Source organism: Erythrolamprus reginae, chromosome 4, assembly GCF_031021105.1.
Source record: "Erythrolamprus reginae isolate rEryReg1 chromosome 4, rEryReg1.hap1, whole genome shotgun sequence".
Taxonomy (NCBI): Eukaryota; Metazoa; Chordata; class Lepidosauria; order Squamata; family Dipsadidae; genus Erythrolamprus; species Erythrolamprus reginae.
This window is the reverse complement of record NC_091953.1, coordinates 34,552,220-34,567,253: the sequence shown is the minus strand read 5'-3', so window position 1 is coordinate 34,567,253 and position 15,034 is coordinate 34,552,220. Positions and strand designations below refer to the sequence as shown.

Genomic DNA, 15,034 nt, shown 5'->3' with positions numbered 1-15,034 from the left:
ACTCACCATGTTTATTTATTAAAGTTTATTAAAAAAAAGTTTTTTAAAGGCAGACGAAAGTTTGGCAATGACATATGATGTCATCGGGCGGGAAAAACCATGGTATAGGGGGGGAAACCGCAAAGTATTTTTTAATTAATATTTTTTAAAAACCGTGGTATAGACGTTTCGCAAAGTTCGAACCCGCGAAAATCGAGGGAACACTGTACATAGAAAAAAACTCAGAAGAAAGCACTCATTTATGGACACAATCTCATTCTTTATCATAGTGTTTCAAGCCAGTTTCAGAATGATAAACTTGGGGATTAATTATTTAAAATCCATTACTGTATACTACATGTTATATGATAATATATAGTTCAATTCAATTTGTCTTTCATGTATGGTTTAAGGTTGCTGAATGATATTGTATAAATGAATAGCAAAAGTGACTTATATTTTTGACTTTAGATATTGTATCATCTTCTTGGAACCAAGATAATAGAGGCAATGAACTCAGGACCCTGACTTACACAATTATACTTAACAATCCACTTACTGGAAAATTTACAACCGCAACAGAAAAACAGGTATAAAACTCAGTCATGTCAGATTTCACTGAACTGGAGGAAACTACAGAATACAAAAAGTTGGGCCCTATGTTATGTAAAGTTTTAAGTTGCACTTGGTAGCGAATTAAAATCAGTGCAGTTTCTGGAGTGTTCATATTATGTGGGCATGCTGAGGCAAGCCCATCACTGTTCATGCCACCACATTTTGCAGCAGATGAAGCTTTAAAAGAAAGGATTGCAAAGATGTGCTATTTATCATTGCTTATCCGTTGACAAAATATTGTGGGGGAGAGGAATAGAAGAAATTGGGCATGATTAATCTTATTCTAGACGTGCTTTCCCCAAAATTAATGCTCTACATCTGTCCTTGAGCAACAATTCTCATAATTCCTGATCAGTATTTTGGCTTGGAATTATAGAGAACAAAGTCCAGTTTCCACTTAAGGCAATAGGTTGACAAAAGCCATGTTAGTGTGTGTGTATGAATGTATGTAATGTATGTGAATATATATAATGAATATATATATTCATTATCAACAAAAATATGTTACATTTTGTTCTGTCGTGCTCTCTGGTAGAAACCTCCCGAAAATTCACAGATACAAATTTCAGACACACACACGTTTGAAAATTCAATGTTCTTTATACCAAAAATTCAAATAAACTAAGCACTCTTTTTGTATAGCAAAGAGCATTCATCTCCAAACAAACTGGTAATTTGTACAAGTCCCTTATTAGTTCTGAGATACTTAGCTTGCAGCTGTGAGACAATTCACAGTCCTTCTTCTTTCACAAAGTGAAACACACTTTGCTCTGGTTTAGTTTCAAACCGGTGAAAAATCAGCACACAAAGGTCAGTCAGCAAGGCAGGCACGAAACACAACGATCAGATAATCCTCCACAATGGCCAAACCCACAGGCTGCTATTTATAGCAGCCTCACTAATTACCACAGCCCCACCCAACCACAGGTGGCCTCATTTTCTTTGATAATAATCTCTCAGTTGTTGCTGCCTATGCATGGCTCTCCGCATGCGTGGCTGTATCATTAACTCTTGTTCTGAATCCAAGGAGGAGCTAGATAATTGATCTCCTTCTGAGCTGTCTGCCACACTCTCCTCTTCCCTGTCCCTCATGTCTTCTTGGTCAGAGGAGCCTTTATCAGCCGATTCCACCAGGAGCAAAACAGGCCTGTGGCATGTGGATGTCTCCCCCACATCCACAGTCCTTGGGGCAGGAGCTGGGCCAAAGCTAACCACAACACCCATATAGAATATAGTTTGTCGGTTATAAAAATTAGCTGTCTTGGATGATCCCTGGAGGTGCTGATAGGCAAAAAGTAAGCAGTATGCTCCCTCCCATATTTGGGTATACCAGGATGATTCGACAGAAAAAAACATATAACTCTTCCCTAGTACAAGCTGAGACAAGGAGAATCCTGTGGACTAGAGGTTAAAGCTATTGCCTTACAGGTAGATTGCTCAGGTTCAAATCCTGGGAAGGGTAGGGCTAGCTGATGAGAGCAAAATAGCTTGAAATAAATTTATACTAGTCTCCCTCCATTTTCATTATCAGCAAAATCTCTCTCTCACACACACACACACACACACGTGTGTGTAGTGTGATCATTTTAGAAGTATACTTTCTTTCAGGACTTCTACATTTATCATGGTGCAAAAGTTATCCCAATTAGTTTTTGAACATCAGCATTCTTTAAAAAAAAAAAAAACCCGTCCTTTTCTGCTTCCCTAATAGGTGCTACATAAACGAAGCCACAAAGATCGGTCTTACCAAGTAGACGCAGAGGTGGTGACACATGATGTGCCTTACCATGATTACTTCTACACTGTGAACAGTTATAGTATCTCTCATATATCCAGTCAAAAGTGCAGACTCCGGTGAGACATTTCGTTTAATAGCAGTAGTAAAATTGGAAATAGTAAAAGACAGCTTTTCTCAGTTCGGTAAAATAAAGGAAGCGTAGGAATGCCAGACTTTAATTTTAACATTTGGATGATTGGGAAAAGATCTCTTGATAGAAAAAATGTTTGTTCTTTTTTTAGTTTCACTTCCCCCCCCCCCTGAAAGTTTTAATAGAATTTTTTTCAACAAGCTAATATTGGCTATATGATCTATATGCCCTACAAATCTATGGGTGTATGGTACATCTGTCATCCAGAGTTACATAAAAACAGAGAGTTGTGAAGCAACTAAATATTTTCTCTATTTCCTCATTCAGCTCTCAGCGCTTGTGTTCAAGTTATTACCTTAGTGATCATGCTTTGTTTTGTGTATACAGCTTCTTAGCTGAAACTGAAAGCCTGAAATAATGCTCTCAAAATGGATAAAAATCCTGACCTTGCCTATAGTTATATTTCAAACAATTGCTAGCTTTATTCTTGTCTGTTACAGGATTTCCTCAGATGTGAAATACAAAAAACAACCATGGGGGTTTGTCAAGAATATAATTGAAAAGAATACATGGGGAGGTATCAAGGAAAATTTTAAACAACTTGGTAAGTATTTTGCCATCATTCTTGACAATAGTATCCATGACTTTTATATTTAGTTAGCTTGGCTATTTAGAAATAGTGAAGTGAACTGCTGTAACTCTGAGTTTGTTGGTCACAAATATACTTCAATACATCAATACAAAAGTATTTTGCTCAATTTGGTATTAATAAGTCAAGTTTAGTTGTAAATTTTATTCATTTTGATCCCACTGGTGTCCATCCTTCAAACTTCCAAGCAATCATTTTTTTTCTTTTAAGAATTTAAAAAACAAACAGTGTTTTCTCAGGCAAAGGTTTTATAATTGATTTCAAAATGTTACTTCAAATCCATATGGACCATTTATCCATTTGTAATTTTCCAAAATCAAAATCTCCTTGTCCAGAGAGGAAACATCATTATTTCATCATGGTCTTCATGGAGCCATGTTCAGCTTGCCATTTTTCCCCCTAGAAATCTTGAACCGGTTTATGATCATTCCAAGATAGAAAAGCAAAAAATAAAATAAAATCATATTACTATTCCAATATTGTTTCTACTATATGTATCATAATGAAATTTTCAGGTTGATTCTGTATGAAACTCAAGATTTACTGAGTTATAAAATCCAAGTAATTAGTTTTTTTGTTTTTGTAAGAAAAGCTTACCTTGGCTTCATTTTCTTTCTTTCTTTTTAGAATGTATCATTTATCAGTATATCAAATGCACATTTCTTGTTTTTCTTGAGTGGAAAGTGCAGTTTCTGCAATTCAGTAGGCAGATCTGATTCTTGTCATACTTCTGACTTAAACTATCATTTTGTAAATATAAGTGATATGTTTTAAGAGAGACATAAAGAGAAACAGACATGAATAAAATTAATAAAATTATTATTACTAGTGGAGTTTAGGCTCGCAATCTGTAAATGTCATAAAACACTTCCCTTCTACTTGCCCGCCAATTTTCTACAATTCTTAGCCGGCATTAAATTTAGCTATGATTTCTGACAACAGAAATCTGAATGTACATGGCTGCTGTTCCAGAAGGTTACCTTAAAGCAGCGGTCCCCAAACTACGGCCATTTATCTGGCCCGCGGGTCTTTTCCAAGGCCGCACTGGAAAAGCAGTGAGAACATCCCCCTCAATCTCATCTCACTCAAGATAAAGTAAGGCTTGCCGAAAGCCGAGTTGGGCACAACACACACACCTAGACGCACGCACCCGCCTCCTCTTTGAGTTGCTAGCTCCTGTTTTCTGAATGGGGATTGAATGGGAGTCCGGGGTCGGAGGGTGGAGGCCTGTCATGTGAGTCCTCCACGGGGAGAGAAGAGGGAGGGTGAAAGAGGGAAAAGAGAGAGAGAGAAGTGGAGAGAAAGAAAGAAAAGGGAAAGAGAAGGGAAAAAGAGCGAGGGAAAGAAGTGGAGAGGAAGGAAGGACGGAGGGGAGGGAGGGAAGGGAGGGAGGGAGGGGGAGAGAAAGGGAGGGAGGAAGAGAGATAGCAAGAGAGAGTGAGAAAGAGACAGAGAGCAAGAGACAGAAAGAAAGCAAGAAAGAGAGAGCAAGAGAGAGAGAGAGAAAGAAAGCAAGAGAGAGAGAGCAAGAGAGAGAGAGAGAAAGAAAGCAAGAGAGAGAGAGAGAGAGAGAGAGAAAGAAATAAGGTATGTGCAGTGTGCGCAGGAATCTGTCCATAGGTTTTTTTATAGTCCGGCCCTCCAACAGTCGGAGGGACAGTGAACTGGCCCCCTGTGTAAAAAGTTTGGGGACCCCTGCCTTAAAGAAATATAGAAACTATAATGTAAAAACAGAAACTGGAAAACTGATTCTGTCATTTGTAGAATCAGAATTACTAGTGGAAGAATATGCAATAAACAAACCTATTGAGGATCCTGCAAACCTTGGAGTCTTAAGAAGGAGAAGATGGATTTTACATCGGAATTCAGAGGAGATACTTCCTAAGCACTCTATACAAAATTCTACAGAAGACAAAAGAACAATACCCCTTGGGAATATAGGTGGGTTCAAGTAGAAATATTTCTTTTTCTATCCATTTGTAAAACTGAATGCATTGTTCATTTTAGTACTAGAGGTCATAGTATTTCTGCACAAGTGTCATTCAGGCTTTTCTTGCTTGTCCATATGCAGCAAACCCAGAGTATTTCAACATAAGTATGTGTAGTGCAGTTAATTGTAAATAAAGTTCAAGGAAAATGCTGTTGGCATACAAAGCCTTATATTCTCTATAATTGACATAAGCTACTTGATATATGACTTACTGTTATTATTATTATTTATTGGATTTGTATGCCGCCCCTCTCCGCAGACTCGGGGCGGCTAACAACAATGATAGAAAAACAGCATGTAACAATCCAATTAATAAAACAACTAGAAACCCCTATAGTAAAAACAAACATACACACAAACATACCATGCATAACTTGTAATGGCCTAGGGGGAAAGACTATCTTAACTCCCCCATGCTTGGCGATAAAGGTGGGTCTTGAGTAATTTGCGAAAGACAAGGAGGGTGGGGGCCGTTCTAATCTCTGGGGGGAGTTGATTCCAGAGGGCCGGGGCCGCCACAGAGAAGGCTCTTCCCCTGGGGCCCGCCAAACGACATTGTTTGGTCGACGGGATCCGGAGAAGGCCAACTCTGTGGGACCTTATCGGCCGCTGGGATTCGTGCGGTAGAAGGCGGTTCCGGATATATTCTGGCCCAATGCCATGTAGGGCTTTAAAGGTCATTACCAACACTTTGAAAATTATGCAGCTGTGTTTGTATTTTTCCATCTAGAACCACCATTTTAAATTCTGGAATATGAGCCTTTTTGTCAAATTGTACTTATTGTCTAGAATACTGAAGCTTTTCTTCAGTATTCTTGAGTTATAGTACATTGAATTAGAGTTGCACTTGGCCATGTACTAATTGCTTTAAAAATAATTAAATGTGTTGAAATCCTTATGGCATAATTTAATGTACTACAGTGGTACCTCGAGATACGAGTTTAATTCGTTCCGGACCTGGGCTCTTAAGTCGAGCAGCTCTTATCTCGAACGACTTTTCCCCATAGGAATTAATGTAAATAATTTTAATTGGTTCCAGCCCTCAAAAAACTCACAAAGTTATTCTAAATTATGCAGAAAGACATGTTTTTAATGAAGAAATGTACATGTACATATAAATGAATAATGAAGTTTCTTTCACTTAACTTGTAAACTTTCTTAAACTTTTAAATTTACATATGTTCAACTTCTCTGCCACCCAATCCTGTAGGACAGAGGTCCCCAACCCTTTTTGCACCAGGGACCGGCTTTAAGCGATCAAGAGAGGAATGGGTGAATGAATGGACGGAGGGTGGGAAGGAAGGAAGGAAAGAGGGAAGGGACAGGAACAGAGGAAGGAAGCAAGGAAACTTATGAAAGGGGAGAGTAAGAGAGGAATGAGTGAAGGGAGGGAGGGAGGGAAGAAGGTGGGAAGGAGAAAGAAAAGAAGAAATAGAGGAAGGGAAGGTAAAAGAGAGAAAGAAAAGAGCAAGAAAGAAAGCTGCAAGCACCCCCCCGAGCCCCCCAGGCCGGCTGCAACCTTTTAAAACACGCGCACCGCTTCGCAGCTGTCTCCTGAAGCCGAACGCGGAAGTTAGCGTTTGGCTTCAGGAGACAGCTCCTTGGCGCTTGTATCTCGAATTTGGGCTTGTAAGTAGAACAAAAATATCTCTCCCCTCCCAGCTCTTATCTCGAGTTGCTCTTAAGTAGAGCAGCTCTTATGTCGGGGTTCCACTGTATCTCCCTTTGCCTCCTCCAACTCTAATTTTAGATAATTTAAGGGGTAGCATTTAGTGATCTTGTCTGCTCTGAAAAAGACTAAGCAGGGTTCTGGCCTAGTTTATGGGTGGGAGACCTACCCAAAATATGAAACTAGGTCTAGAGTAGGAAATTTAAAAAGAAAACCTAACATAGAATAAGGCAGAGACAAACCAGTTCTGTACCGTGGGCAACAAAATATCATGGCCTGTCCACATAGTCACCAGATTCAAGTTTTAAGTCAAGCGAGTTTCTATTTTATCTTCTGTTCAAAAAGCATCTAGGTCAGGCATAACCTTGAACTATTTTCCTGCTTTGGAGGAGACAAATCCTTTAGCAAAGGGATTTAGTAAAATCAGGTTAACTGAATTTCAAAATTAGAACATTGTAAAGATAATTTCCTTGCTTAACAGGAATGAAGAAGAACGCTACAAGTAAAACCATCATCATCATAGTGGCAATGAGTATTTTGTAAGTACTTGCTTGATACTTTCTTTGGTTTAACAAGCAGCTAAATGAAGCCTGGCTCTGATCGGACATGTCTTACAGCTGCTATTAAGACCTATAGTGTGGCAGTAAAAGTAGTGAAATAATACAATTTCTCTGCTTCTATTGCATCTGCAGAGTATCACCCCTCGACCCTGTAGCGGATCACCCGATCCTTCCTTGGCCAATGTGGTGGTGGTCAGATAATCATCTTCAGGGTCATGCAGAAGAATCTGTTGAACGCTTGTCAGATAAAACGGCTCGTAGTACAAGTCTATATGAGATACCTAGAGAGTCATCTTGCTTGTAATTTGGTAGCAGTTTGATTCTGTTGGGATCCAAGAAAGTAAACAGAATCCTCTGTGCTTTCAATGCAACCACCTGTCAATTAATCCCTTATCCTTTCTGTCTGGTAGAAGTCTCCAGGAGGGTGACTGGTAGTGAGCTCGTGCAGTAATGGATTCCTAACTGCAAGAGGAGACATTCCTGGGACCTTTTAAAAAAATATATATATATTTCTTAAATTTTTCCATTTTTTTTTAAAGTACATAATCATATACTGTATACAAATGAATCTACATCATATATACATTCCTATCGACATTGTCTTCTAATTACTTTTAGATTTCTTGATATTTTATTTCTATGTTTCTTTTGAGTTTCTTTTTTTTGTCCATTGGTACCATTTTGTCCAGATTTCATAATAGTCCGATTCTTTTTGATTATTAAGTTCCATTGTCAATCTGTCCATCTCTGCACAGTCGTATATTTTCTTGATGATCTCATTGTCTTCAGGTATTTGTGGATTTTTCCAGTTTTGTGCAAATACAATCCTTGCAGCTGTTGTAATATGCAAGCTTAGATATTTTACATTTTTAGAATAGGCACTTCTCATAATACCCAGTAGAAAAAACTCTGGTGTATATTCTATTTTTGTATTTGTTATTTGACACAACCAATTATTTATTTTTTTCCAATATTTTCTTGTCTCTGGACATAACCACCATAGATGAAAGAAGGTACCTTGAGTGTTTTTACATTTCCAACACTTTGGACTATAATTTTTGTGCATTTTAGCTAGTCTTTTGGGTGGAAGATGCCAACGGTATAGCATTTTATATTGGTTTTCTTTGTATATTGTGTATTTTGTTAATTTGATATTTCTCTTCCAAATCTGTTCCCATTCCTCTATATATATATTATGGCCAAATTGGCTATCCACAATGGAAGCTCTAATATATCCAAATACAATAGAATTGACAAAAAAAATTAAATACAACGAAATATTAGATACGAACGGTAAACTCAAAAGTAGGGAAGAATTAATAATACAAAATATAAATATAGATTGGTGAACATATCTACAAATTAAATCTAGATATAAAAAGGATATAGAACAATCAGGTATAGAAAGAACTACCCAACCACTAGACAAACTATTGACAGGCCTGGAAGAAAAAGCAATATCTAAAATATATAAATATCTGATGGAATATGAAAGACCAGAGGAGATAGTTAAAGGTACAATGATTGCCTGGGCATTCCTGGGACCTTTTAAAGAGGCTCTGATTTGTCCTTTTCTTAAAAAAATAAAATAAAACCTCTCAACCCCACCTGCCTGGAGAACTTTCATCCAGTCTGTCATATTTCCTTTTTTTGAGGAAGGTGGTGAAATTGGCAGCTTTAAGTGGTCCTGGAAGAAATGGATTTCCTGGACCACTTTCAGTCAGAATTTAGGCCCAGCTACGAGACATAGACAACCTTGGTCACACATCTCTGGTGGGAATGGAAGAGGAGTAGTATAACCATTCTCACTTTCCTTGACCATTTAGTGACCTGTGACACCAACCACCATGGTTTTATGCATTATTTAACAAATAATAATATGGACTCTTTCTCAAGCCAGCAGAAACATATTTTTGTGGATATAGTGCACTTAAGAAGTGATATGAAACCCTGTAAAACTACAATCCTCTGTTGCACATAAAACCATCAGGAGTAAAGCTCTGTCCTTTAAACATTTACTGGACATGAAGACGATAGATGATAGTGGTAGAATTGAAAATATAGACTGTATCTTCTTTTCTCATGCTTTCCAATTAATGTTTGGAATGCCTAGAAAAGTTTGTTGTTTTTACTCTGATAATTTGCTGTTCACCATTCTTATCTGCAGGATCTTTTTTTCTTGCCCCAAGCAAGAACCTGAAAATTTGTAATTAAGATACAGAATTACTTCCAGACCTCACAGTTGCACTGGTCCATGCAGTGTTTGATTTGCAAGAAGGTGTTTTCTTCAGGCTATAGAATGTCTCTGCAAAAGAGAGAGACTCCAAATTTCTTCAACTAACCCTCAGGACTGCTTATAAAAAGGTCTACATGTGTCCTGCCGGCGTGTCTCAACCACACACCACACGATAAAAGGAAAACCCAAAAGTTTTTATAAACAGAAAAACAGAAACAGCTCCCTTTTTAAATGTCAAAGGGATTTTCTGGTATACACAAGGCACAGGTTAAATGCAGTCCAATTGCTCACCCAATAACTGGGAAATTGAGTCCAATTCTAAAGTCCAGCGAGTCCACACACACAATCCTGAACAGCAAAAACCACGATCTTGACAAAACAATGAATCAGATAAACTGCCATTGAGGCTAAAACACCAGGCTGCACTTTTATCTGTAGCACTAATTACAGCAGCCCCACCCAACCACAGGTGGCCTCATTTTCTCTTGTAATAATCCTTCAGTTGTTGTCTCCTATGCATCACTCTACGCATGCATGGATGTGTCATTAATTCTTGTTCAGAATCCAGGCATGATACAGATGACTGATCTCCTCCTGGGCTGTCTGCCAAACTCCCCTCTTCCCTGTCACTCACGCTTCCTTGGTCAGAGGAGACTTCGCCGGCAGATTCTACTGGGAGCAAAACAGGCCTGTGGCATGTGGATGTCTCCCCCACATCCACCTCCACATTCCTTGGGGCAGGAGCTGGGCCAGAGCTAACCACAGCAACATGCAAACACCCTGCCAGGGGAAAAAAACAGGAAAAATTGTCTATATAGCACAACAATTTATACAGGGAACTCTTGTATAGTGCATGGGGAAACCAGTTCAATTGTACTCTCAGCCAAAGAAGTTCACTGAGTGACCTTGAGTCACTCATTCTCAGTCCTGTTGAGATAAACATGGTTATTGTTATGGGAAAAATAGGAGGAGGGAATGCCATGAGCTTCTGAACAAAAACACAACACTAAAATAAAGAGCACTTAAAAGCCAGTACAAAGGAAAATGCAGACTGTTTTGGAATTAGCCCTCTTCAATTTCACACACACAATCTCTTAATCTTTATTGTCAATATTATATAGCCCATATCATACATACAGATCATACAGATTTGCATTCAGTCTTCTCTCCAAGGTGATCAAAATCGATTACACAGGACTACAAAAATATTTTTTGTAATCATTGCCGTTGTACTTTTCAGAATCATTTTTTTGTTCTGATTTCAAAAATGTATATAGTTTTTCTGTAGCAGGTATAGTTTCCACAGAGCAGCATCATTATTATTATAAGGTATAGGAAATATACTGGCAACATTACGAAACAGTAATCTATATATCAGAAAAAAATGCTTGACCTTACAAAACAGTTTTTATTGAACCAAAATAATTTCACATGCAAAAGAGAAACCAAAATATGAGCAAAAATTAAAAGTGTAAGAAAACTCACAATTAAGTATGACGAGCAAAAATATGGGAATAACCGAAAAACCACATCCACTGAAAATGTAGAAATAACACAATAACAAAAATACTTCTATATCAGAAACTTTATGTGATAGAGAAAATCTAAGCATATTTTTGGAATCAGCACATCAAACTCCATAAAACAGACATAATACCTTTGCTGATTATTTTTTTGTGTTGACTGATTTTATAGTTGTGGCTTATCCTGATAACGTATCAGGATAATCAGGTCGATTGGTCCAGGAAGATGAAAGGAGATATATTTAATTGACTGAATTTTTATTCTATTCTGTATGATCTGCAAACAGATTATATAAATAAGGAAATAATTGTGGCTCGGTTTGAAATGTGGGCTCCTTGGTGCCCTCTGAGCTTGTTTGTTTTCTTGCAGATATTTGATTACCAAACTAGGTAACATCATCATGCTAGTGTGTTTGCTGTCTATTATGTTTTCTTTATCCACATTCTAAAGCAAGGGCGTCAAAGTCACCACGTCACATTGCCATCACAGGACGTTTTTGCAGAAGGGGTGGGCGCGGCCTACGCTTGACACATCTGGCCCATGGGCCACCAGTTTAACACAGAGCCACAATTTATTTTGCAGTTTAACTCAAATGCAACACTAAGTCTGAATGTGAGATGACTAATGTGTTGTGAGAACACAGTTTGTATCATTTTTATAATACTATATATATACCTTACACTTCAAAAACTTTAATTATCTTGCTAAAGTTGTCATGATGTTATAAATGTTTCTATTATTGTTATTAAGAGTGTTTTTGCAAGAATTAGTAATGATAGTGAACTGTCCCATTTGTCTGGATTTTTTTTCAGTTTAGTTCTGCTGGTTTTTCTGAATGTGGCACTGTTCTTGAAATTGTCAAAGATCGAGCGTGCAGCTCAGTCATTATACCATGTTCAACTTCAGGAAGAAGGGTCAGCAACGTGAGTATTTTTTGCTTTGTTCTGTCATTTGTCTCTTCCTCCATGTTCCCAGTGGGTTAATATTAGTTAGTATTAAAAAATAGATTTATATACTGCAGTTCCCCTGAAAACTGAAGCTAGTGAAAACATTTTTTAAATTGTTCAAAAGATCTGTATTGAAGCTGGAATGCTGCCAGACTAGTTTCAGACATATTAAGCTCATTAAGCTCTTCAACCAGGATATATAATGGATAACTTTTCCCACTGAGATTCAACAGAAATGGCCTCTGGATCAGAGATCTTGTTCAAGCTTGGCAACTATGATGGCTGGAGAATTCTGAGAGTTGAAGTCCACAAGTCTTAAAGTTGCCAAGTTTGGGGATTTCTGCTCTAGATGGTAGAAAAGCATTTGCATTGCCTATAATAATAATAATAATAATAATAATAATAATAATAATAATAATAATAATAATAATAATAATAATAATAATAATAATTATTATTATTATTATTATTATTATTATTATTATTATTTATTAGATTTGTATGCCGCCCCTCTCCGAAGACTCGGGGCGGCTCACAACAATAAATACCATATTTTTTTACTGATGTTGCTGAGTTTTCTTAATTTTTGGTATTGGTTGATGATTTATCATAAAAATTGAGGGCATTGATTCATCCATGGCGGAAAACCGTTAACATTCTTGGGTGCATGTCTATGTTACCACTTTGCTTGATTGGTGGTGGGCTAGTTAAAATATTTCACTGAAGGCACTGAAGATTAATGCATCTTTAAATTTGAGCCTAGTGACCCTAATGTTTGAGTCTAGTGACCCTAATATTATCTTTACCCTTTATTGGTAGAGTGGAGAAAGAATGGCCACTATGATATTTATGTGAGGTTCTTCATGGATAAAAGGACTTGCATTCATTTGGAAATTAATGGCAGACACTTTGTATATGCCTGGAATTGAGAAGGTGATCTAAACCTTTTTGAGAGAGTGGAGGTACCATCTACCTTGAAGGAGCAGAGATGTGTCCTCTCCTAAAGAAACTACTGGTATCTCTCAATGCAGCGGTATTATTCAGCATTTCTGACCATCCATTTTGGGGAAAGAAGTTGAAAAAAGAATTGGGACTTGCAACTGTAGAAAATTCTAAACCTTTTTTGGGTCAGGATAGAGGTCTCGTCCATTTTCTCGCATTTCAAATCTCTGAAAACCATTCTTTTCCAGTAACCTCTTGGGATTGACTTGTGTATTTTGTTGTATTAATTTTGGTTTGTTATTTTTGTAAACGGCTCTTAGTTAAAGAGAAATTGAAATAGGAGAGAAGGACAATTCCATCTGTCCGTCCATTACCCTGGGGGAGGAATTACTGACCCCCTCAGAGAGGGTCCGCAACTTGAGCGTCCTCCTCGATCCACAGCTCACATTAGAGAAACATCTTTCAGCTGTGGTGAGGGGGCGTTTGCCTGGTGCACCAGTTGCGGCCCTATCTGGATCGGGAGTCACTGCTCACAGTCACTCACGCCCTCATCACCTCGAGGTTCGACTACTGTAATGCTCTCTACATGGGGCTACCTTTGAAAAGTGTTCGGAAACTTCAGGTCGTGCAGAATGCAGCTGCGAGAGCAATCATGAACTTTTTCAAATATGCCCATGTTACACCAACACTCCGCAGTCTGCATTGGTTGCCGATCAGTTTCCGGTCACAATTCAAAGTGTTGGTTATGACCTATAAAGCCCTTCATGGCACCGGACCAGATTATCTCCGGGACCGCCTTCTGCAGCACGAATCCCAGCGACCAGTTAGGTCCCACAGAGTGGGCCTTCTCTGGGTCCCGTCAACTAAAAAATGTTGTTTGGCGGGACTCAGCGGAAGAGCCTTCTCTATGGCGGCCTCAGCCCTCTGGAACCAACTCCCCCCAGAGATTAGAATAGCCCCCACCCTCCTTGCCTTTCGTAAGCTCCTTAAAACCCACCTCTGCTATCAGGCATGGGGGAACTCAGATATTCTTTCCCCCTAGGCTTCTACAATTTATGCATGGTTCTTTTAGCTGTTTTAGTATTGGATTGTCACATGCTGTTTTTACCACTGTTGTTAGCCGCCCCGAGTCCACGGAGAGAGGCGGCATACAAATCCAATTAATAATAATAATAATAATAATAATAATAATAATAATAATAATAATAATTGTATAAATACATAAATAAATTCTGATTCAGCCACACTCAAAAGACCCAACTCTGGCAAAGCAGCACTAAGGGGAATTTCCTTTCATTTAAGCTTTGAAAAATAAAACTTGAATACTTGGAGTGCTTGGACATTATTATTTTTTTAATGAGAAAGTTCTTGGTAATGGGGAAAGCCAGGAAGTCACGACAGAGGGCATGAAAAAAATATCATAACTCACTGTCCTGCTGTATCATAAGAAAAGGTAAATTAGGAATCCTTAGTACAACTGTTGTCACTGACATGAATTCACTAGATAACGTATGGAAGATTTGAATGCATAATTTTATTTTTATGCCAGGACTGGTAATTTACTTGGGAAGTCCATTGGTCTCCGAGCGCAATTCAAAGTATTGGTTATGACCTATAAAGCCCTACGTGGCTTGGGACCAGATTATCTACGGGGCTGTCTTCTGCCTTATGTATCCCAGCGACCGATTAGGTTGCACAGAGTCAACTTTCTCCAGGTCCTGTCAGTCAGTCAGTGCCACCTGGCGGGGCCTGGGAGAAGAGCCTTCTCTGTGGTGGCCCCAGCCCTCTGGAAACAACTCCCTCCAGAGATTTGCACTGCTCCCACCCTCCCAAAGCTCTGAAAACACATCTCTGTCGACAGGCTTAGGGGCATTAAGAATTTTTGATATCCCTGGCCCATGAATGAATACTAATGAAGATGAATGTTTCCTAAATGTGTAGGGGTGTTTAGAATTAATGTAAATAAGATTTTTATGTTTTTAGTAGCGAGTTTTTGGTACTTTTAAATATTTAAATATTATATTTCTTCATGCTTTGCATTTTTTGTTGTGAGCT

The 15,034-nt window shown here is 38.3% G+C and overlaps 1 protein-coding gene across 5 annotated transcripts in view; it reads left to right on the top strand.

Moving 5' to 3' along the window:
* Positions 1-15,034, top strand: part of GRAMD1C (GRAM domain containing 1C) — a 79,692-nt gene that overhangs the window by 61,640 nt on the left and 3,018 nt on the right. For all 5 annotated transcript variants that reach the window (XM_070749948.1, XM_070749947.1, XM_070749946.1 and 2 more), the window contains 6 exons: positions 451-569; positions 2,306-2,448; positions 2,963-3,066; positions 4,876-5,052; positions 7,252-7,309; positions 11,903-12,013. In XM_070749948.1, the coding sequence (XP_070606049.1) occupies positions 451-569; positions 2,306-2,448; positions 2,963-3,066; positions 4,876-5,052; positions 7,252-7,309; positions 11,903-12,013 (712 nt within the window). The remainder of the gene's footprint in view (positions 1-450; positions 570-2,305; positions 2,449-2,962; positions 3,067-4,875; positions 5,053-7,251; positions 7,310-11,902; positions 12,014-15,034) is intronic.